The sequence below is a fragment of the Bos indicus genome, chromosome 20 (assembly GCF_029378745.1).
Source record: "Bos indicus isolate NIAB-ARS_2022 breed Sahiwal x Tharparkar chromosome 20, NIAB-ARS_B.indTharparkar_mat_pri_1.0, whole genome shotgun sequence".
Classification (NCBI taxonomy): domain Eukaryota; kingdom Metazoa; phylum Chordata; class Mammalia; order Artiodactyla; family Bovidae; genus Bos; species Bos indicus.
The window spans coordinates 31030800-31055332 of NC_091779.1; the positions used below are offsets into that span (position 1 = coordinate 31030800).

The following is a 24533-nucleotide window of genomic DNA, read 5'->3' on the forward strand; positions in this document are numbered from 1 at the left end:
TTTAGTTCTAACTATTTTTAATGGAATGGTCTATCTGCTGACTTGTCATGATTTTACTATTGTCTCTGCTCCCAGGGCTTTCCTTCTGAGGCAGCAAATTTAGCTGATTGCCTCCACCACAAGCTTTGTGGGATTCTATTTCTTAAACTGGACAGACTAAGAAAAATTTCTCAACGGATGGAAGGAGGTAGATTTACCAGATGGTGGAGAGACACAGAATTCATATGAAAACAATCAGTCTGTGAATTCCTCCACCGTTATTACCATGGCAAGTGGAGCAGAGTCATGCTTTTCCTGGCTTAGGCTTTCTCATTTTGTCCCTACCCCTACCTGAAGGCATCTTTGATGTTGATTTTGACTTCATCTGAAACAAAAGTTCCCTCAGTGGTAAAGAATCTGCCTGCAGTGCAGGAGACCTGAGTTTGATCCTTGGGTTGGGAAGATCCCCTGGAGAAGGGACGGCAACTCACTCCAGAATTCTTGCCTAGAGAATTCAATGGACAGAGGAGCCTGGTGGGCTGCAGTCCCAGGGGTCGCAAAGAGTCAGACATAACTGAGCGACTAACACTCACTTAAGTACCATACAAAATGTTAGTTTTGGGCTTTCCTGGTGGCTCAGCTGGTAAAGAATCCACCTGCAATGCAGGAGACCTGGGTTCAATCCCTGGGTTGGGAAAAATCCCTTGGAGAAAGAAACGGCTACCCACTCCAGTATTCTGGCCTGGAGAATTCCATGGACTGTATAGCCCCTGGGGTCGCAAAGAGTCGGACATGACTTTTCCTTTGGGGAGATGAAAATTCAGTTATTCGGCTGAAACAAGATGCTGAAAAGACAGTAGAGTGGAGTACATTCTTTTCATTTTTAATTTATCAAAGGGTTATATAGTTTACTATCTGTCAGACATTGCTCTAAGAGTTTAAAATATTTTCTGATTTCATCTTCATGTCAACACTGTTAGATCAGAGCTACTCAGTGATTAATTTGTTAATTGATTTGTCCATGTCACATAGCCAGAGACCAGCTGACCCAGGATTTGACCCTTTCAGAGTGACTCCAAGGTCCACACTTACAACCACAAAGTATGCTGCCCTTATGCCACTTCCCTCTGACAGTGTGGGGAGAGCAAAATCTTATCACAATCTTTCTTTTTAATTAAAAAAGTTATTTGTAAACTGTCAATTTAAAATAGAAGAGCAACAAAATGGAACTACTATTTCTGTTTTAAAGCATATCTACCACTTCAGCAAAACTTAGCTTGAGAAGGAACCTTTTTACTTGAAGAAAAAACAAGTCAAATATGCTTAATGTCCTGGATTTAGGTTACACTACAACTACTTGCCAACAATAACTGTGCTTGCATTGATAATTTAAAAACCTGTTCCAGAAAGTGGTTCTCTTTCACAGGAACATCCATTTATAAGTCTTGTAATCTGTGGTTAATTCCTATAGGATTTCATTTATCCCAGTTTGTACAAACAAAATTAGGCTAGGTTTGTGTTGTATATACATTTGATTGTATGTAATTAAGAATATATGAATTACTTTATAGCAAATTTTAAGAGTGTTCTATACTGTGAGGAATTTGTCTCATGCAATATAAGATGAGGCAGTAATTGAAAATGAGATTATGTGCTTTGAGAGAGGAAAATGTTAAGGAGAAACTGATTATAAAATAGATAAACTAACAATGATGAGTTAAAGAATACCTTGCCACTAGCTTGCATTTTATAGTTCCTCTCATCCCACAATCTGAGATCTGAAATAAGACCTGCTCCATTTATTCCAAAAAAGAAAATTTGGTTACAGATTAATTGGTGGATGGTTTAAAGTGTTGTAGCTAATTTAGTAAGGAGTAAGGACTCAGATTTTCCACTGATATACAAAATCAATAGGAAGTAGTTCCTGTCTTATCAAAATAGCAATAATCCAAAGCATACTTATTAGAAGAAATATCCAAAATCTATTAGAGAAAAATTATAAAATTCTTTGAAACAAAAGCAGAACAAATGGAAAGATATATCATGTTCTTGAAGAGAACTCTATATCATATAAATATCATCTCTCCTTACATTTAAAGTGTGTGTTAGTCACTCAGTCGTGTCTGACTGTTGTGACCCCATGGACTATAGCCTGCCAGGCTCCTCTGTCCATGGAATTCTCCAGGCAAGAATACTGGAGTGGGTAGCCATTCCCTTCTCCAGGGGATCTTCCCGACTCAGGGATAGAACCTGGGTCTCCTGCATTGCAGGCAGATTCTTCACCATCTGAGCCACCAGGGAAGTCCCATTTATAAATTAACAAAACCTAAATAAAAATAGCTCTCGGAATTTTTTCAAAAACTAGACATGTTGGTTATAAAGTCTAGAAAAAGAGATAAGCAATAAGAGTAAGCAAAAGTCTTAAAGAGAGAAGTGTGAAGGAGTGGTCTTACAGACATTTAATATATTTTAAAGCCCCTATAATTAAAATTGTATGATATTAACTCATTAATAGACTAACCAATGAAACAGAAAATCTAGAAATAAACCAAAGTACGACCCAGAGGGAGGGTATGGGGAGGGAGGAGGGAGGAGGGATCAGGATGGGGAACACAGGTATACCTGTGGCGGATTCATTTCGATATTTGGCAAAACTAATACAATATTGTAAAGTTTAAAAATAAAATTTAAAAAATAAATAATTAATTTAAAAAAGGAAAAAAAAAAAAGAAACTTAGTATGTGATAAACACAGCAACAGAAACAATTGGGGGAAATGAGTTCTTAATAACAGGTTTGGAGACAACTAGAGAGTCATATGGAGAAGGCAATGGCATCCCACTCCAGTACTCTTGCCTGGAAAATCCCATGGATGGAGGAGCCTGGTAGGCTGCAGCCCATGGGGTCGCGAAGAGTCGGACACGACTGAGCGACTTCACTTTCACTTTTCACTTTCATGCATTGGAGAAGGAAATGGCAACCCACACCAGTGTTCTGGTCTGGAGAATCCCAGGGACGGGGGAGCCTGGTGGGCTGCCGTCTCTGGGGTCGCACAGAGTCAGACACGACTAAAGCGACTTAGCCACAGTAGCTAAGGTGGGAAGGGAGGAGAAAAAGAACATATTCAGCTTTCATACCAAGTGAATTAGTGATCTAAATGTAAAAAAAAAACACAAAATTATTAGACATAAGCATCACCAGATTTCTGAACGACCTATGAGCAAGAAAATCTTTGCTAACCAGGACTCAAAAACACTCAGAAGCAGTAAGGGCAAATGCTGATATATTTGACTACATTTTACAAATTTAATAATAATAATTTCATAAGGTAAAAAAGTTCATAAGCAAGGTAAAAACACAAATGACAAACTGGGAAGATTATTTGAAATTTGTATCTCTGACAAGAGATTAACACCTTTTATAGAAAAAGATTATAGCCATCAAATCAGGTTCGATTTTGCTGTAGTAATGAACAACCTGAAACACTTCAATGGCATAAAACAACATTATTTCCTGCTTACACTGTGTGTCCCTTATTAATCAGCAGGGAGCTCTATAGTCATATTGCTTCAGGGACCCTAACTAATGGAGGCTTCGTCTCCAACACGCTTCCACAGCAGCAGAAACAGAGGAAAAGGGGCATGCCTGACCATGGACTGGTTCTTTAAGCATCTGCAGAGAAAGTACTTCAGTTCTTGTTTTATTGGCCAAAGCAAGTCTCATGGAGATGCTGGATTATGTGGGTGGAAGTATCAACCTTTCTGAACAGTGATAACAAATCCTACAAAGAAGTTCTAGCAATGAAAAAAAATAAGACATATAACTCTGCATGAGAGATGATCAGTAGATATGCTTCTACTGGGTTTTCAAATGCGGCACTATTAAACATCTTCAATCAGATAACATTTCACTGTGAGAGTGCTGCCTCATAGATCATGAGATGTTTAGCAGCGCCTCTGGCATCTATCCATGAGATGCCAGCAGCAGAACCCTCCACTTGTGACAACCAAAAATGTCTCCAGATAGTCCAAATGTCCCCTGGGGGGCAAAGTCACCTCCAGTTGAGAAACAATGCTTTATAGAAAATGAAATGAATGCAAGTGACCCTTAAACATATGAATATCTGCTCAACCTACCCATAAGACAAATATAAATCAAAACTACAATACACTATTTACCACTAAGATTGGATAAAATCTAAAAGTTCATCAATATCACCTCTTTGCAAAGATACAGAGGGAATCCCAAATGCTTTAAATGGAAAATACAAGGTACAGAAAAGTGTTCAGAGTATGCCACTTTTTACCCATTATTAATCATTTTTAATCATTATAAAAGAAGGGGATACAAGGGTGCATTTGTATTTATTAAATTTTTGAAAAGAAACTATGAAGAACAAACTAGACTAAAAATTTGTTTACCTATAGGTGAAGGGAGGAAATGGGGCAAGAGAACAGGCATGAAAGCCAAACAGCTAAACATTCCTTGTTTTACAGTTTTGCTTTGTACACATTTTGCATAACCTATAAAAAAATTTAAGCAATCCTCAAATTTAAAAAATAAATAAGTGTAACAACATAAGTTGATGGCATAATCACATAGAGAAGAGTTATTTCAAATATTTTAAAGCATAGAATATGTATGTCAATAATGAATTATATTCTAAGTCACAAAGACCCCCAAGAAAATCTTAAGTTACATTTAAATGTCTTATTGTTAGTAGTGATAATATCACTGCTATTTTGAAATTGCGTGTAACTCCAATATTGTATCTATTTGGATAAAGAAAATAAATAATGTCATTAGAAATCAAAATTCAAAATGTAAAAGGAAAGTGGTATAAATCAAAATGATGAACTCATGATTTACTTTTCTCTTTCTAAAAAAATACATATTTAATAGGTAGCTCTGACTATGGAAAGAGCCTGGGCATGATGACAGCTCAGTAGGAACAAGCACACCTAACAACCATATCTCTAAACACCACTTTCTAGCTGGGCAGGTAATATATTGGGTTGGCCCAAAAATTCACTCGGGTTTTTCATACCATCTTATGGAAAAATCCAAACAAATTTTTTGGCCAACTCAATGTAAAATGAGCCTGAGAACTTGTTATGCCAGAAATCAACAAAGCTGTCAGAGACCACCAAAGCCATGCCATGAGGATATAGAAACTGACTTGAATGAGCCCACTGGCTAAAGAGGGCTGTTACAGAGCCAAGAAAACTTTAGCATCAAAGAAAGTAAAACATCAAATTTATAAAAATCTATTAATTCATCAATACTGGAAAAAATAAACCTACAACAACCACCTCCTTGGTCACCACTGACCTAGGATATCAATTTGTTATTCTGAAATAATAAACTGATAATAAAGGGAAATAATTATTTCCCTGTCTGTTCTGCACAAACTTTTATTGAAGGCAACCAAATTATTGATGAGGGAAAGAATTTCAACCCTAATGTGGAAGGAATAACAGAGCTGTGAAATCATTGTTAACTGCTGCTAGAACTGTGAGGTTGTTGGAAACCTTTCAAATAGGAATCCGGCTGAAAATACCTGGACCTACTAACCAGGTTTAACACCATTAAGTATAAGACAACTTATTTTATACGCCTCCTGATATAAGGCACAGCACCTCCTTTGAAGTACTCTCAAAAAAAAAATTTAATGGAACATAATTGCCTCTAAAAGTAAAAACCAATTTACAGGCAGTATGTGAGATAAAGGAACAAACTGATACCACAAACATGCAATCAGTCAAGTCCAGAGTGAGAGACATTCCACAGCACCAATGATGGTTTCTTTAACAAATTAATGACTTTAAGGAAAAAGAGGATGGAGGGACAGAGAACCTATTACAGACAGAAGAAATTTTAAGAACTATTTCAACTAAATATAAATGTAGGCTTTATTTAAATCTTGCTTCATAAGCCAACTGGAAAAGGCACTTCTGAAAAAAATTGGGAAATTTTTAAATGGCCTTCAGATCAGATCAGATCAGTCACTCAGTCGTGTCCAACTCTTTGCGACTCCATGAACTGCAGCATGCCAGGCCTCCCTGTTCATCACCAACTCCCGGAGTTCACCCAGACTCATGTCCATCAAGTCAGTGATGCCACCCAGCCATCTCATCCTCTGTCGTCCCCTTCTCCTCCTGCCCCCAATCCCTCCCAGCATCAGAGTCTTTTCCAATGAGTCAACTCTTCGCATGAGGTAGCCAAAGTACTGGAGTTTCAGCTTTAGCATCATTCCTTCCAAAGAAATCCCAGGGCTGATCTTCTTCAGAATGGACTTGTTGGATCTCCTTGCAGCCTAAGGGACTCTCAAGAGTCTTCTCCAACACCTCAGTTCAAAAGCATCAATTCTTCGGCGCTCAGCCTTCTTCACAGTCCAACTCTCACATCCATACATGACCACAGGAAAAACCATAGCCTTGACTAGACGGACCTTTGTTGACAAAGTAATGTCTCTGCTTTTGAATATGCTATCTAGGTTGGTCATAACTTTCCTTCCAAGGAATAAGCGTCTTTTAGTTTCATGGCTGCAGTCACCATCTGCAGTGATTTTGCAGCCCAGAAAAATAAAGTCTGACACTGTTTCCACTGTTTCCCTATCTATTTCCCATGAAGTGATGGGACCGGATGCCATGATCTTCGTTTTCTGAATGTTGAGCTTTAAGCCAACTTTTTCACTCTCCACTTTCACTTTCATCAAGAGGCTTTTTAGTTCCTCTTCACTTTCTGCCATAAGGGTGGTGTCATCTGCATATCTGAGGTTATTGATATATCTCCCGGCAATCTTGATTCCAGCTTGTGCTTCTTCCAGTCCAGCATTTCTCATGATGTACTCTGCATATAAGTGAAATAAACAGGGTGACAATATTCAGCCTTGATGTACTCCTTTTCCTATTTGGAACCAGTCTGTTGTTCCATGTCCAGTTCTAACTGTTGCTTCCTGACCTGCATACAGATTTCTCAAGAGGCACGTCAGGTGGTCTGGTATTCCCATCTCTTTCAGAATTTTCCACAGTTTATTATGATCCACACAGTCAAAGGCTTTGGCATAGTCAATAAAACAGAAATAGATGTTTTTCTGGAACTCGCTTGCTTTTTCCATGATCCAGCGGATGTTGGCAATTTGATCTCTGGTTCCTCTGCCTTTTCTAAAACCAGCTTGAACACCAGGAAGTTCACAGTTCACATATTGCTGAAGCCTGGCTTGGAGAATTTTGAGTATTACTTTACTAGCATGTGAGATGAGTGCAACTGTGTGGTAGTTTGAGCATTCTTTGGCATTGCCTTTCTTTGGGATTGGAATGAAAACTGACCTTTTCCAGTCCTGTGGCCACTGCTGAGTTTTCCAAATTTGCATTATTTTTTATTAGGTATAACAACGGAATTGTAATTATATCTTTAAGCCCTTATCTTTTAGCAATATCTACTGAAGTATTACAAGATCTTTCTGTGTTGTTGGGTGTTATCATTATAGACATGCCTGAACCGGCTAAGTCTCCTCCTGCCCCTAAAAAGGGCTCTAAAAAAGCTGTGACCAAGGCCCAGAAGAAGGACGGCAAGAAGCGCAAGCGCAGCCGCAAGGAGAGCTGCTCCGTGTATGTGTTCAAGGTGCTGAAGCAAGTCCATCCGCACACAGGCATCTCGTCCAAGGCCATGGGAATCATGAACTCCTTCGTCAACGACATTTTCAAGAGCATCGCTGGTGAGGCATCGCGCCTGGCGCATTACAACAAGTGCTCGACTATCACATCCAGGGAGATCCAGACCACCGTGAGCTTGCTGCTACCTGGGGAGCTGGCCAAGCACGCCGTGTCCAAGGGCACTAAGGCTGTCACCAAGTATACCAGCTCCAGGTAAATAGAATATGCCTAGCCGCTGTTAACGGAGAAGGCAATGGCACCCCACTCCAGTACTCTTGCCTGGAAAATCCCATGGACGGAGGGCCTGGTGGGCTGTAGTCCATGGAGTCGCTAAGAGTCAGACACGACTGAGCGACTTCACTTTCACTTTCACTGAAGTATTTATATATAAAATAATATAAAATCTGGGATCTACTTCCTGTTGATTAAAAAAAAAAAAAAAAGACAGCAAGTCATGGCATAGGGACAAAGATGAAACTGGTAAATTGCTGACAATTGATGAACCTAGGTGATAGATCTATCGGAGTTCAATATACTAATTATCTTTGTTTTTAAGGATTTTGAAAAATTCCATAATAGAGAGATTTTTAAAGCTCTTGGAAAGTGCAGGTATGACCCTGTCAACCATTGACAGCTCTACCCAGAACCTAACTGATCTTCTCTGATACAGCTAGGGAGCATAGACCTCATGTACTTGACAATATGCACACCATATTTTGTTTATCTTCCACCCTCCTTACTCACTGCATATCCCAATTCTACATGACCCCAGGACAAGGAAATACGGGATTGAACATAGCCCAAAAAAATAATAGACAATGTGTGTCAGCTGGTTCCACATCATAAAAACATTTGATGGAGGGTCAGTTTGATTTAGGGTGCTACTGGACTTACTTATGCTGGATGAGAAGTGTCTTTATCAGGACCCCTGATGTGGACTCTGTACAACAGGGACAATATTTAGATATCAAAGCTCGGTGAAAAATCACACATTCCCAAAATTCATAAATGTGCCCCTTTCTGGCACCACTTGTTTCTCTATGGACCACAACACAGAAGGAGCTCATTAGAAATGAAATACACAGGGTATGTGACAACTTTACAACCCTCTGAAGCTTCAGGGCTAGTGAACTAGACATGCAAACAACAACACCATAAAATCATCCCAAACAGCATCTTATTCCTTTAGGAAATATTTGTTGCTATTGAAAAAAAGGAAATTGTGACACAGGGATCAGCTGGAAGAACAGTTATGCCACTGTATTACTTAAAGCCAGTAGACTTTTGTTCATTTATTTATATGTTTGTTTGTTTGTTACCACACCTCTCAGCCTGTAGGATCTTGATTCCCTGACCAGGGATGGAACCTGTGCCCCCTGCAGTGGAAGCACGGGGTCTTAATTACTGGACCCCCAGAAAGGACCCCAGTTATGCCATTTTAAATGATAAAGTTAAACTTCTAAAAAAATTACTTCTGAGTCACAGGAAGTACAAAGGTTGTAAAGTCAATCAAGGCTATGTTCAAATCCTACTTTCCTATTACTTACCCAAGTGTTATTTCATGCGCAGGCTGTTCAACATCTCTAAGCCTCATTTGGTTGGTCAAGTGGATATGAAAATACCTGTTTAACAAGGCATAAGGCTTACAGATCTTACACACACACACACACACACACACACACACACACACACAAGTGCTTAGTAGAACACATGTGTGTATGCACACACATGTCCTCATTTATGTCCGACTCTTTGCGACCCCATAGACTGTAGCTCACCAGTCTCCTTTGTCCATGGAATTTTCCAGGCAAGAACACTAGAGTGGGTTGCCATTTCCTTCTCCAGGGGATCTTCCCAACCCAGGGACTGAACTTGTGTCTCTTGCAACTCTTACACTGGTAGGTGGGTTCTTTACCAGCTAAACCGCCAGGGAGACCCATAATGAGAACTAAATAATAGTAGTTATAACAGTTACATAAGCTAAATTGATGAAATTTTCTAGCCATTTACGATGGGAGATTCTAAAGCGATTTTGCTGCAAAACCAGAAAAAAGGAATTCAACAAACCATTTTAAAGACTATTTCCAATGCATAACAAAACATGAACACTTTATGGATAACTTATCGGTGTTGAATACAAGTCTCCTCTGATGTGGTAGGAACAGATATCTAACTCTACATACAGAAACCAAAATTACATTACTGAAAATACCTTGGGTGAAGAAAATTGCTGGTCAGGAAATTTCAGTACACTGTTTCTTACTACCATGCATGAAATTTCCATCAGTCCATTTACCACATCACTTTAATTGCTTCTTATTGATTCCCGCCCAGTCTGATGTGCAGTTCCCATGGCTATGCCCACTTTGTGGGCTTATCCATTATCTCGCCTCTAATGCTTTTACCTTTTTCATTGTCCTGTCAATACAGTCTTTCTTCAGGGTCAAAGGGGTATTGGGTCAAGACCCTCGTGGATGCCAAAAATCCAAGGATGCTCAAGTGCCTTATATAAAATGGTATATTGACATATAACCTTTGTACATCCTCCCATATACTTTAAAGCATACATAGATTACTTATAGTACCTAATATAATGTAAATACTATGTAAATAGTTTTCAGCATGAGGCAAATTCAAGTTTTGCTTTTTGGAACTTTCTGGAGTTTTTTTCCAAATATTTTTAGAAAAAATATTTTCCAAAATATTTTTGGAGACATGGAGAATTGGCTGTACTTGATTATCCATTTCTTATAGCCTAACTTCATAAATAGTCAAGGCTATGGTTTTTCCTGTGGTCATGTATGGATGTGAAAGTTGGACTATGAAGAAGGCTGAGCACCGAAGAATTGATGCTTTTGAACTGTGGTGTTGGAGAAGACTCTTGAGAGTCCCCTGGACTGCAAGGAGATCCAACCAGTCCATTCTGAAGGAGATCAGCCCTGGGATTTCTTTGGCCACCTCATGCAAAGAGTTGACTCATTGGAAAAGACTCTGATGCTGGGAAGGATTGGGGGCCAGAGGAGAAGGGGACGACAGAGGATGAGATGGCTGGATGGCATCACTGACTCGATGGACCTGAGTCTGAGTGAACTCCGGGAGTTGGTGATGGACAGGGAGGCCTGGCGTGCTGCGATTCATGGGGTTGCAAAGAGTCGGACACGACTGAGTGACTGAACGGAACTGAACTCTTACCTATTGCTTTGCAAACACCATTTATAGAACAAAGTATTAGTGCAAACAAACATGCCTCAGTCAGCTGTTCATTCTTTGGCATTTGCAAAACACTTCGTATTTGTTTGTGTTAATAATAATAGCTAATATCTATTGACCACTCATCATGTGTCTGAAATGTATTGAATAGCATAATCCTAGTAACAATCCAACGAAGAAGGTACTATTATTATCTCCATTGTAAAACAAAGAAACTTGAGCTTAGAAAAGTTAGGTTCTGAAATTTATACAGCAAGTCCACGGAAGAATCAGAATAAGAGCTCAGTATATCAGATTCTAGAACCCTTCCTTTTGTTCCTATCATCTTTGATTATTTAAGATTCTGTCTTGTAATTACAGTATAATGTCTTAATATTATTTATCAAATAATAAAAATATAAGCTCCAAGTCAATAAAGATTGTGCCATTCATCTGTGTGTCCCAGTGCTTTAAACTAGACCCTGACACATATATAATCAACCTTTGATGAATGAATAACCCCACTGATATCAAACAAAACTGTAAAATCTTCAGAAAAGTTGTTAGATTTTGCTTTTTTTGTTTAACCAGCTCAAGAATTTAATGTAGCCCATTAACCAACAGACTAACATAGTAATTTTTAAAAACACTTTCATTTATTAATTTAACACAATACCTCTGAGAATTTTACATGAGCAAAAAAAAAAAAAAATACTAAAGTAGTCTAGTATTTTTAGGTACTTCAAAGTAAACTTCCTTGCCCTGATCATAAATTCCTAGTTATACTAAAATCCAATTCTCTGCCAACTCTGCACATAGCCTGAGAAACTCAGTGTGGCTGTTAGTCACTCAGTCATGTCTGACTTTTTGCTACCCCATGGACTGTAGTCTGCCAGGCTTCTCTGTCCATGGAATTCTCCAGCAAGAATACCGGAGTGGGTTGCCATCCTCTTCTCCAGGGGATCTTCCTGACCCAGGGATCGAGCCCAGATCTCCTGCAGCGTGACTAGAGAAAAGCAAACCACCACACAATGGATGTCACTCTACACTTATTTCCAACTATTAGAAGATGCAGAAGACGTGGGTTTGATCCCTGGGTCAGGAAAAACCCCTGGAGGAGGAAATGGCGACCCACTCCAGTATGCTTGCCTGGAAAATTCTATGGACAGAGGAGCCTGGCGGGCTACAGTCCATGGTGTTGCAGAGTCAGACATGACTGAGTACACATACATAACAGTTATGTCAAAAGGGCTCTTGATACATTCTGGCAATTCTCACTTCCCTGATCCATTCACTGTCTTCAGTTCAGTTCAGTTCAGTTCAGTCACTCAGTCATGTCCGACTCTCTGTGACCCCATGAATCGCAGCACGCCAGGCCTCCCTGTCCATCACCAACTCCCGGAGTTCACCCAGACTCATGTCCATCAAGTCAGTGATGCCATCCAGCCATCTCATCCTCTGTCGTCCCCTTCTCCTCTTGCCCCCAATCCCTCCCAGCATCAGAGACTTTTCCAATGAGTCAACTCTTCGCATGAGGTGGCCAAAGTACTGGAGTTTCAGCTTTAGCATCATTCCTTCCAAAGAAATCCCAGGGCTGATCTCCTTTAGAATGGACTGCTTGGACCTGCTTGCAGTCCAAGGGACTCTCAAGAGTCTTCTCCAACACCTCAGTTCAAAAGCATCAATTCTTCGGCACTCAGCCTTCTTCACAGTCCAACTCTCACATCCATACATGACCACAGGAAAAACCATAGCCTTGACTAGATGGACTTTTGTTGGCAAAGTAATATCTCTGCTTTTGAATATGCTGTGTAGGTTGGACATAACTTTCCTTCCAAGGAGTAAGCGTCTTTTAATTTCATGGCTGCAGTCACCATCTGCAATGATTTTGGAGCCCAAAAAAATACAGTCTGACACTGTTTCCACTGTTTCCCCATCTATTTCCCATGAAGTGATGGGACTGGATGCCATGATCTTCGTTTTCTGAATGTTGAGCTTTAAGCCAACTTTTTCACTCTCCACTTTCACTTTCATCAAGAGGCTTTTTAGTTCCTCTTCACTTTCTGCCATAAGGGTGGTGTCATCTGCATATCTGAGGTTATTGATATTTCTCCCAGCAATCTTGATTCCAGCTTGTGTTTCTTCCAGTCCAGCGTTTCTCATGATGTACTCTGCATAGAAGTTAAATAAGCAGGGTGACAATATACAGCCTTGACGAACTCCTTTTCCTATTTGGAACCAGTCTGTTCCATGTCCAGTTCTAACTGTTGCTCTCTGATCTGCATACAGATTTCTCAAGAGGCAGATCAGGTGGTCTGGTATTCCCATCTCTTTTAGAATTTTCCACAGTTTATTATGATCCACACAGTCAAAGGCTTTGGCATAGTCAATAAAGCAGAAATAGATGTTTTTCTGGAACTCTCTTGCTTTTTCCATGATCCAGCGGATGTTGGCAATTTGATCTCTATTCCTCTGCCTTTTTGAAAACCAGCTTGAACATCTGGAAGTTCACGGTTCACGTATTGCTGAAGCCTGGCTTGGAGAATTTTGAGCATTACTTTACTAGCGTGTGAGATGAGTGCAATTGTGCGGTAGTTTGAGCATTCTTTGGCATTGCCTTTCTTTGGGATTGGAATGAAAACTGACCTTTTCCAGTCCTGTGGCCACTGCTGAGTTTTCCAAATTTGCTGGCATATTGAGTGCAGCACTTTCACAGCATTCACTGTCCTGTTTGCCCAGAAATCTATTTCACATGCCTCCTCTGCCTCCTACCCCAGGCGAAACCATCAGAATAACTTCCACATGTTCCCCCACCACACCTAACACACTGTATACCCTGCCTCACTGGCAATTAGATATGGTGAATTGTCCATGCTCCTAGCGAGCACCACCTCGCCCATATTTCCATGGCTCTCACCTGTGGAAGAAGTGGAAGTGAAAGTTGCTCAGTCATGTCCGATTCTTTGCGACCCCATAGACTATACAGTCCATGGACTTCTCCAGGCCAGAATGCTGGAGTGGGTAGCTGTTCCCTTTTCCAGCGGATCTTCCCAACCAGGGACCAAACCCAGGTCTCCTGCATTGCAGGTGGATTCTTTACCAGCTGAGCCACCAGGGAAGCCCAACTTCTTAGCAAGGAACAGCTCACCCACGTTTCCATGGTTCTCATCTGCTCTCACTTAATCAAGGTCATGGCTTCTACAGTTGCTCCTCCTTGCCTCTGCATCACCAGTTTTCCTCTCTGCTCGATCAGCAGTATTATTTTATTCTTTTGAAACACTTCTTTCTCTTGGCTTGAGACATCACTCCCTCTTGGATCTTTTTCTACTTGGACAACTTCTCTTACTCAGTCCCTTTTGCTGATTTTTCCTCATCTTCAAAAACTTTAAATGTTAGAGTATCAAGACCTCTTCTGTTCTCTATACACACTTGTAGATGATCTGAGGTCTATAAATTCCATCTACACATTATGACCCACAATCTCAATTTCTCCCAAAACTCCTGTCTCATATACAGCATTTCCACTCAGATGATTAAAGGCATCCAGAACTGAACTTTTGATTTCCAACCCCAAAACTTACTCCTCTCCAAATTTTTCCCATTCCAATAAATGGCAACACCATCCTTCTTGTTCAGGCCAAAAGCTTTACAGTAATCATTAACTCTTTCCACTCTATCAGCAAATCTTGTTGGCGCTATCTTAAGAATAAGTATAGAATCTGAACACTGCTCAGTGCCCCTGTTAACATACTAACTGAAATCACCAGAGAGACAATTAGTCTCCCAGCTGGTACCCCTGCTTCTGTTCCTGCCCCTCTTCAGTCTGCTGAAGAAGATCAGAGTGATCGTCTTAAAAATACAAGTCAGCTCTTCCTATTTCCCTTTTCTTTCCTTCTTTATCTTGCCATCCCTAGAAATTGAGTCTTAAGGTCATTAGGAAAAGCAAAGCAAGGTAAGCTCCCTCCAGTTGGGGGAGCTGCGGGGGCTCAGAATAATGTCATAACCTGAGTGGATTAAGTAGTGTACACATAGGAGGGCTTCCTGCAGTGGGAAGTCAGAGCTTTGCTGCAGGGAGGACTGAAGTCAGGAGGGCCTCCTTAGACAGGGGTTGACCAGGACAAGGAATCACAGGCCAAGCAGAGTAAAGAGAAGGTCAGTGTGAGACAGCAGTGTGACCTCAAACAGGGTAAGAAGGACATCCATGCAAGAGGGTGGTCTGATGTGGAGTGTCCAACAGAGAGGTGGTCCTATGCAAGAGAAGGAAGGAGTCCACATGGGTGTGGAGGGAATGGCCAGGGATAAGACATTAGGTTCGAGAGCCCAAGCAGGAAGAGGAAGACCTTCACAAGACAACGTGGCCAGGGAGATCAGAACCCCTGAGGCAAGAGGGATATCCATTCTACTTCTACTACCACCTAGACGCCAGGGTGTGCCCATGCAGGTGAGTGACCAAGGGCAGAGGTCAAGACCTAAGCAAGGTGGGGAGGAGGTCCACACCCAGGGGCAGCACAGCAGGGGGAAACAAGAATTGAACATAAGAGGGTTCACGCAGGCAGACAGCTAGTTGTGGCTGTTAAAGCCCAAACAGGGCAAGGAGAGCATCCACATAAGAGGAGCAGGCACACATGACCTCTTAGAGCACGAATATGGTAACAACAGCCTCCCCCGGAAGGTGCACCAGCAACATTAAGGATCTGGATACCTACTGGGGGATTGGTCAGATCAGTAAATACATTTAGGGTAAAGCAAGCAAATTTCTCACTGTTGAGTTACAAATATGGAAAGAGAGAAAAAACAGAATTCCACTAGAATGTGGATGGAATACTGGTGTGACCTCATAGTTTTCAATATATAGAGAAAGGGAAATAAATATCAATATGTATGTGATTGTGTATATGTAAATGGCTGGATTTTTTTTTAATGGCTGGATTTTTAAAAATTAAATCAAGCTACAAACTAAAAAAACTAAGATCATGGCATCTGGTCCCATCAGTTCAGTTGAGTTCAGTTCAGTTCAGTCACTCAATTGTGTCAAACTCTTTGTGACCCCATGGACTGCAGCATGCCAGGCCTCCCTGTCCATCACCAACTCCCGGACCTTACTCAAACTAATGTCCATTGAGGTGATGATGCCATCCAACCATCTCATCCTGTGTCTTCCCCTTCTCTTCTTGCCTTCAATCTTTCCCAACATCAGGGTCATTTCAAATGATTCAGTTCTTTGCATCAGGTGGCCAAAGTATTGGAGTTTCAGCTTCAACATCAGTCCTTCCAATGAACACCAAGGACTGATCTCCTTTAGGATGGACTGGTTGGATCTCCTTGCTGTCCAAGGGACTCTCAAGAGTCTTCTCCAACACCACAGTTCAAAAGCCTCAATTCTTCGGTGCTCAGCTTTCTTTATAGTCCAACTCTCACATCTATACATGACTACTGGAAAAAACATAGCCTTGATTAGATGGACTATTATTGTCAAAAGAATGTCTCTGCTTTTTAATATGCCATCGAAGTTGGTCATAACTTTCCTTCTAAGGAGTAAGTGTCTTTTAATTTCATGGCCACAGTCACCATCTGCAGTGATTTTGAAGCCAAAAGAAAATAAAGTCAGCCATGGTTTCCCCATCTATTTGCCATAAAATGATGGGGCCGGATGCCATGATCTTAGTTTTCTGAATGTTGAGCTTTAAGCCAATTTTTTCACTCTCTTCTTTCACTTCCATCAAGAGGCTCTTTAGTTCTTCTTCACTTTCTGCCATAAGCGTGGTGTCATCTGCATATCTGAGGTTATTGATATTTCTCCCAGCAGTCTTGATTCAAGCTTGTGCTTCATCCAGCCCAGTGTTTCTAGTGATGCATTCTGCATATAAGTTAAATAAGCAGGGTGACAATATACAGCCTTGACATACTCCTTTCCCTATTTGGAACCAGTCTGTTGTTCCATGTCCAGTTCTTGACCTGCATACAGGTTTCTCAAGAGGCAGGTCAGGTGGTCTGGTATTCCCATCTCTTTTAGAATTTTCCACAGTTTATTGTGATCCACACAGTCAAAGGCTTTGGCATAGTCAACGAAGAAGAAATAGATGTTTCTCTGGAACTCTCTTGCTTTTTGATGATCCAGCGGTTGTTGGCAACTTGATCTCTGGCTACTCTGCCTTTTCTAAAACCAGCCTGAACATCTGGAAGTTCACAATTCATGTACTGTTGAAGCCTGATTTGGAGAATTTTGAGCATTATTTGGCTAGCGTGTGAGATGAGTGCAATTCTGCGGTAGTTTGAGCATTCTTTGGTATTGCCTTTCTTTGGGATTGGAATGAAAACGGACCTTTTCCAGTCCTGTGGCCACTGCTGAGTTTTCCAAATTTCCTGGCACATTGAGTGCAGCACTTTCACAGCATCATCTTTCAGGATTTGAAATAGCTCAACTGGAATTCCATCACCTCCATTAGTTTTGTTTGTAGTGATGCTTCCTAAGGCCCACTTGACTCACATTCCAGGATGTCTGGCTCTAGGTGAGTGACCACATCATCGTGGTTATCTGGGTCATGAAGATCTTTTTTGTACAGTTCTTATGTGTATTTTTGCCACCTCTTCTTAATATCTTCTGCTTCTGTAAGTCCATACCATTTCTGTCCTTTATTGAGACCATCTTTGCCTGAAATGTTCCCTTGGTATCTCTACTTTTCTTGAAGAGATCTCTAGTCTTTCCCATTCTATTGTTTTCCTCTGTTTCTTTGCATTGATCACAGGGGAAGGTTTTCTTATATCTCCTTGCTATTCTTTGGAACTCTTCATTCAAAGGCATATATCTTTCCTTTTCTCCTTTCCTTTTCACTTCTGTTCTATTCACAGCTATTTGTAAGGGCTCCCCAGACAGCCATTTTGCTTTTTTGCATTTCTTTTTTGGGGGATAGTCTTGATCCCTGTCTCCTGTACAATGTCACGAACCTCCGTCCATAGTTAGTTCATCAAGCATGCTGTCTATCAGATCTAGTCCCTTAAATCTATTTCTCACTTCCACTGTATAATCGTAAGGGATTTGATTTAGGTCATTGAATGGTCTAGTGGTTTTCTCTACTTTCTTATTTAAGTCTGAATTTGGCAATAAGGAGTTCATGATCTGGGCCACAGTCAGCTCCCGGTCTTGTTTTTGCTGACTGTATAGAGCTTCTCCATCTTTGACTGCAAAGAATATAATCAGTCTAACTTCAGTGTTGACTGTCTGGTGAGGTCCATGTGTAAAGTCTTCTCTTTTGTTGTTGAAGAGGGTGTTTGCTATGACCAGTGCATTTTCTTGGCAAAACTCTATTAGTCTTTGACCTGCTTCATTCCATATTCCAAGGCAAAATTTGCCTGTTACTCCAAGTGTTTCTTGACTTCCTACTTTTGCATCCCAGTCCCCTATAATGAAAAGGACATCTTTTTTGGGTGTTAGTTCTAAAAGGTCTCGTAGGTAGGTCTTCATAGAATCTTTCAACTTCAGCTTCTTCAGCATTACTGGTCAGGGCATAGACTTGGATTACCATGATATTGAATGGTTTGCCTTGGAAATGAACAGAGATCATTCTGTCATTTTTTATTGCCTCCAAGTACTGCATTTTGGACTCTTGTTGACTATGATGGCTACTCCACGTCTTCTAAGAGATTCTTGTCCACAGTAGTAGATATAATGGTCATCTGAGTTAAATTCACCCATTCCAGTCCATTTAGTTTGCTGATTCCTAAAATGTCAGTGTTCACTCTTGCCATCTCCAGTTTAACCACTTCCAATTTGCCTTGATTCATGGACCTAACATTCCAGGTTCCTATGCATTATTGCTCTTCACAGCATCAGACCTGCTTCCAGCACCAGTCACTTCCACACCTGAGTGTTGTTTTTGCTTTGGTTCCATCTCTTCATTCTTTCTGGCTTTATTTCTCCATTCTTTCTGGATCTCCAGTAGCACATTGGGCAGCTACAGACTGGGAAGTTCATCTTTCAGTGACTTACCTTTTTGCCTTTTCATACTGTTCATGGGGTTCTCAAGGCAAGAATACTGAAGTGGTTTGCCATTCCCTTCTCCAGTAGACCACATTTTGTCAGAACTCTCCACCATGACCCGTCTGTCTTGGGTGGCCTTACATGGCATGGCCTATAGTTTCATTGAGTTAGACAAGGCTATGGTCCATGTGATTAGATTGATTAGTTTTCTGTGATTGTGGTTTTCAGTCTGTCTTTCCTCTGAAGGAGAAAGATAAAAGGCTTATGGAAGTTTCCTGACTGGAGAATGACTGAGGGGGAAACTGGGTCTTGTTCTGATGAGCAGGGTGTGCCCAGTAAATCTTTAATCCAAATTTCTGTTGATGGGTGGAACTGTGTTCCCTCCCTGCTATTTACCTGGGGTGGAGCTAATGAAGATAATAGCAACCTCCCTCCAAAGATCCCATGCATGTACTGCTACACTCAGTGCCCCCAACCCTGCAGTAGGCCACCACCAACCCACGCCTCCACCGGAAACTCCTGGACACTCACTGGCAAGTCAGGGTCAGTCTCTTGGGGAGGTCACTGCTCCTTTCTCCTGGGTCCTTGTGCACAAGTCTCTGTTTGTGCCCTCTAAGAGTCTATTTTCCAGTCCTGTGTAAGTTCTGGCAGCTCTATGTGTGGTTAATGGTGACCTCCTCCAAGAGGGCTTATGCCATACCCAAGGCTGCTGCACCCAGAGCCCCTACCCCTGTAGCAGTTCTCTGCTAACCCGTACCTCCACAGGAGACACTCAAACACAAGCACAGTTCTGTCTCAGTCTCTGTGGGGTCCCTGGGTCCTGGTGCACACAAGGTTTGCTTGAGCCCTCTTAGGGAAATTTGATTCTAAATGCGAATTCGCCCCTCCTACCATCTTGGAGACCAGTCCTAGGTGTTCATTGGAAAGACTGATGCTGAGGCTGAAACTCCAATACTTTGGCCACCTCATGCGAAGAGTTGACTCATTAGAAAAGACCCTGATGCTGGGAGGGATTGGGGGCAGGAGAAGGGGACGACAGAGGATGAGATGGCTCGACACACATGAGTTTGGGTGAACTCCAGGAGTTGGTGATGGACAGGGAGGCCTGGTGTGCTGCTATTCATGGGGTCGCAAAGAGTCAGACACCACTGAGCGACAGAACTGAACTCAACTAAACCATCTTGTTTGGGCTTCTCCTTTGCCCTTGGATGCGGGGTATCTCCTCACAGCCGCTCCAGCGTATACTGTCTTATGCGCTGAGGTTTCTCTGACCTTGGACTTGGGGTATCTCCTTATGGTCAGTCCAGCAAAGCACAGCCTCCGCTCCTGACCTTGGACGTGGGGTATTTCCTCTCCGCTGCCTGCCGCTGCAGCACCACGCAGCAGCTGAGCGTCACTCCCATCTCTGGTCCCATCACTTCATAGCAAATAGATGGGGAGACAGTACAAACAGTGACAGACTTTATTTTGGGGGGCTCCAAAATCACTGCAAATGGTGACTGCAACCATGAAATTAAAAGACACTTGCTCCTTGGAAGAAAAGTTATGACCAACCTAGGCAGCATATTAAAAAGCAGAGGCATTATCTTGCCAACAAAGGTCCATCTAGTCAAAGCTATAGTTTTTTCAGTAGTCATGTATGGATGTGAGAGTTGGACTATAAAGAAAGCTGACCACCAAAGAATTGATGGTTTTGAACTGTGGTGTTGGAGAAGAATCTTGAGGGTCTCTTGGACTGCAAGGAGATCCAACCAGTCCATCCTAAAGGAAGTCAGTCCTGACTATTCATTGGAAGGGCTGATGCTGAAGCTGAAACTCCAATACTGTGGCCATCTGATGCAAAGAACTGACTCCTTGGAAAAGACCCCAAGGCTGGGAAAGATTGAAGGCAGGAGGAGAAGGGGACGGCAGAGGATGAGATGGTTGGATGGCATCACTGACTCAATGGATGTGAGTTTGAGTAAGGTCCAGGAGTTGGTGATGGACAGGGAGGCCTGTTGTGCTGCAGTCCATGGGGTCACAAAGAGTTAGACATGACTGAGCGACTGAACTGAACTGAGCTAACTGTTTACAAGTAACATATTGAAAACTGAAAGGCATAGAAAAGTTGAAAGTAAAATGGTGAAAAAAAATACACCATGCAAAAACTAAAGAGGAAATCAAAAGCCAAATTTCAAAGAACTTTACATGACATGCTAAGGACTCTGGATTTAACCACTGTGATGGGTTGGTAATAAGAGGTACTGTCTAGTTCTTAAGCAAGCAGTTGATGGGTGAGAAGTACAGTCAGGGTGACTGCTGGGTAACAAAGAGTACTCAAATTGAGAAAATAATTGAAATTTGTAATGAAAAGAATACAGCCCATTCAGCTCTGAGGTGGCTAGAGTTTATTTTTTTCTGTTCAAGTGAAGCCCATTGATATCTCACACTATCTGGCTAACAGAAGCTGGCACTGTGTTAATTCACTTGGTGACAATTCACTAAGTCCAGTATCTTTTTGTTTGTCCAGAACACTCTCCCAACAGTATTCCAGAGTTTATCAGACTCAGTGAAATTTATTCTGACAAAGTGTACTAAATCTTGCTTTATAAAACCAACATGCTGCTGATTCATTAATATTTAATGAAGAGAAAAAAAAAAAAACTTATGGGTCAGGCTGACTGGCCTATTCTCTTCCTGTACCAGGAGCTGTACCAGAAGATGACCTCATGAACATGATATTTATATTGTTTTTCTCTGCTCCCTTTCCTCACTCCAGATCTGTTTTCTGCCCTTCTGTCCTTGGCACTATATCCAGAGAGGCTAGCCTCTATCGCCTGGCACACATACCCCTACTCTCCTAGCCAGAGGCTTCTATTTGGATTCTGCTATTAAAGCACCTTAAAACTCAACATTCAAAAAACTAAGATCATGGCATCCAGTCCCACCACTTCATGGCAAATAGATGGGGAAACAATGGAAACAGTGATAGACTTTATTTTCTTGGACTCCAAAATCACTGCAGATGGTGACTGCAGCCATGAAATTAAAAGACACTTGCTCCTTGGAAGAAAAGCTATGAGCAACCTAGACAGCATATTAAAAATCAGAGATATTACTTTGCTGACAAAGGTCCATCTAGTCAAAGCTATGGTTTTTCCAGTAGTCATGTATGGATGTGAGAGTTGGATGATAAAGAAAGCTGAGCACTGAAGAACTGATGCTTTTGAACTGTGGTGTTGGAGAAGACTCTTGAGAGTCCCTTGGACTGCAAGATCAAACCAGTCCATCCTAAAGGAAATCCGACCTGAATACCCATTGGAAGGACTGATGCTGAAGCTGAAACTTCAATACTTTGGCCACCTGATGCAAAGAACTGACTCTCTGGAAAAGCCCCTGATGCTGGGAAAGACTGAAGACAGGAGGAGAAGGGGATGACAGAAGATCAGATGGTTGGATGGCATCACTGACTAAATGGACATGAGTTTGAGCAAGCTCTGGGAGTTGGTGATAGATAGGGAACCCTGGCATACTGCAGTCCATGGGGTTGCAAAGAGTCAGACACAACTGAGTGAACTGAACTGATTAAAGCACCAGCAAGAAATTCAAGAGAGGGAAAAGAGATGGTTGGGATGTTTTTTCCTTGTTCCCTTCTTGCCTGATTCCATTTCTTTGGCAGGAGCCTCATCCCTCGAGACCACAGCTGCCACTGGGAATCTCATCATCTGTGGTCCAGCTCTACTCTCACCAGGCTCTGACCTGAAAACGCCACCTCCTCCACCAGGAAGATAATAATTTCCAGTTGTTCTAGTCTCTGTGGGCCACCTCATTATCCAAGGTCTGTTCTCTCAAACTGCCCACACCTCTGTAAGTGTCTTCATCAGAATTATCTGGGCTGAACTGCACTTCCTGTCATTGGAATGATTATTTCAGATGGAACAGTGTTTCAGAAACACCAAGTGTTTTCATATTCTACTTCGGGTGGCCTATTACCTCAATTCAAGCAGAACTGAGGTGGGATTCAGAACTTTCTGTTTTCTGGTCAGGGTGAGAGACCCTAACCCTACCTGACTTCATCATTTCTGCTGACCTATATGATGATTTATTTAATGTTCTCTTGAAACAGGTTCATTTTGTTTTCTTATTACTTTTAAACTTTCAATCACTGTCCCAAACAGAAAACTAACATCATTTGCCTTTGATTAATTCAAGAAAATATATTATAGAAATAAAAGTAAATGGAAACTAGGCAGTAATATTAAATTTAACTAGAAACTATTACTACTTTGTGAAGGGATCTGAGCCTGAGGCCTGCTCTGTCTAGACTTAGAAGGAAGATTAGTGAGTATCAGGCATTAAAGACATGCTAGCCCCCAAATTAAACTTTCTGCTTGCTGTATTAGAACATCTGGTAGGAATTTTAAGTGAATAACATTCTCACTACAGAAGTCTATGTTGTTTATGAATGTGAATGCATTACCTACACCATTTTGATTGTGCCTGATAGTATGTGCTCCATCCTCAGGAGACAGTAGCTTAAAGGATGGTCAGAAGCTTAATAAAATCAGGACTTCCAAGCAGTCTAGCGGTTTAGACTCTGTGCCTCAAACGTAGGGGGTGAGGGTTTGGTATCTGGTCAGGAACCAAGTTTCCACATGCCACGCGACAAGCCAAAAAAAAAAAAAGTAGTTAACAGAATCAGGCTCTACTATTCTGACATCCCAATCTTCATGGTAGATATAATCAGCAGACTAACTGGATGCTACATTGGCCTGACAGGACCCATTTTACCCATCAGCAGTTGGTTCTGACTTTATTTCTATGATTCCAAGACCTATTCTAATGGACAAAGTTTTTTCTTTAAGTACAGTAATCTTTTTACAGGAAATAGTCAAGTCTTTTAAACATCAGAACAATAACTTTGTAAATCTCTATTAGAGTATGTGTTTATTACATGTTTTAACTCTTTCAATATAATCTTATTTCTTTCCTTTTCACATTTTTAAAAGGTCACATGCTGTTATATTCATGTTATATATATTTAGGTGTTATATTCACCTATAATTACAAAATACTTTGGCACCTTGTTGGAGGGGGTGTACATACACGAGTGTGCACAGTCATGCCCGACTCTCTGCGACCCCATAAACTATACCCCACCAGGCTCCCCTGTCCATGGAATTTTCCAGACAAGAAATACTGGAGAGGGTTGCCATTTCCTTCTCCAGGGGGAGTGGTAGATATATGAGCAGTGGCCAGTCCTAATGTCATAGAAGAAAGGACATTAGAGTTTATGCTATTGAAATGAAGATACTTTCTCTAGATGAAGAGTGGAAGCAAAGTTAATCTAAGCCAGAGGAAGGGCATGGGAAATAATAAGTAATTCTACCTATTTCACAGTTGTTATGATGATTAAATTAGATCATATCCTTAGATCAGAGGTTCCCAACTCATAATTTTGCCCCTCTAAGGTTTCCCTGGAGGTTCAGATAATAAAGAATCTGCCCACAGTCCTGGAGATCTGGGTTCAATTCCTGGGTCGGGAAGATCCCCTGGAGAAAAGAATGACTACCCACTTCACTATTCTTGCCTGGAAAATCCCATGGACACAGGAGCCTGGCGGGCTATAGTCCACAGCATCACAAAGAGTCAGACATGACCAAGCGACTTTCACTTCAGGGACATTTAATAATGTCTGAAGATATTTTTTATTGTCTTGACTAGGGGTGGCTGCTATCGGCATCTAGTAGG

General features: G+C 41.4%; 1 protein-coding gene across 1 annotated transcript; it reads left to right on the forward strand.

Moving 5' to 3' along the window:
• Positions 1 to 7472: 7472 nt before the first annotated feature.
• LOC109574821 (histone H2B type 1-C/E/F/G/I-like) lies at positions 7473 to 8051 on the forward strand. Its single transcript, XM_019982789.2, has one exon. It carries the CDS (start codon positions 7473 to 7475, stop codon positions 7851 to 7853), a length of 381 nt encoding a protein of 126 aa, XP_019838348.2. The 3' UTR covers positions 7854 to 8051.
• The last annotated feature ends 16482 nt before the right edge of the window (positions 8052 to 24533 follow it).

Coding starts and splice junctions, on each gene's coding strand:
- LOC109574821 (XM_019982789.2), top strand. CDS start 7,473: ATGCCTGAACCGGCTAAGTCTCCTCCTGCCCCTAAAAAGGGCTCTAAA.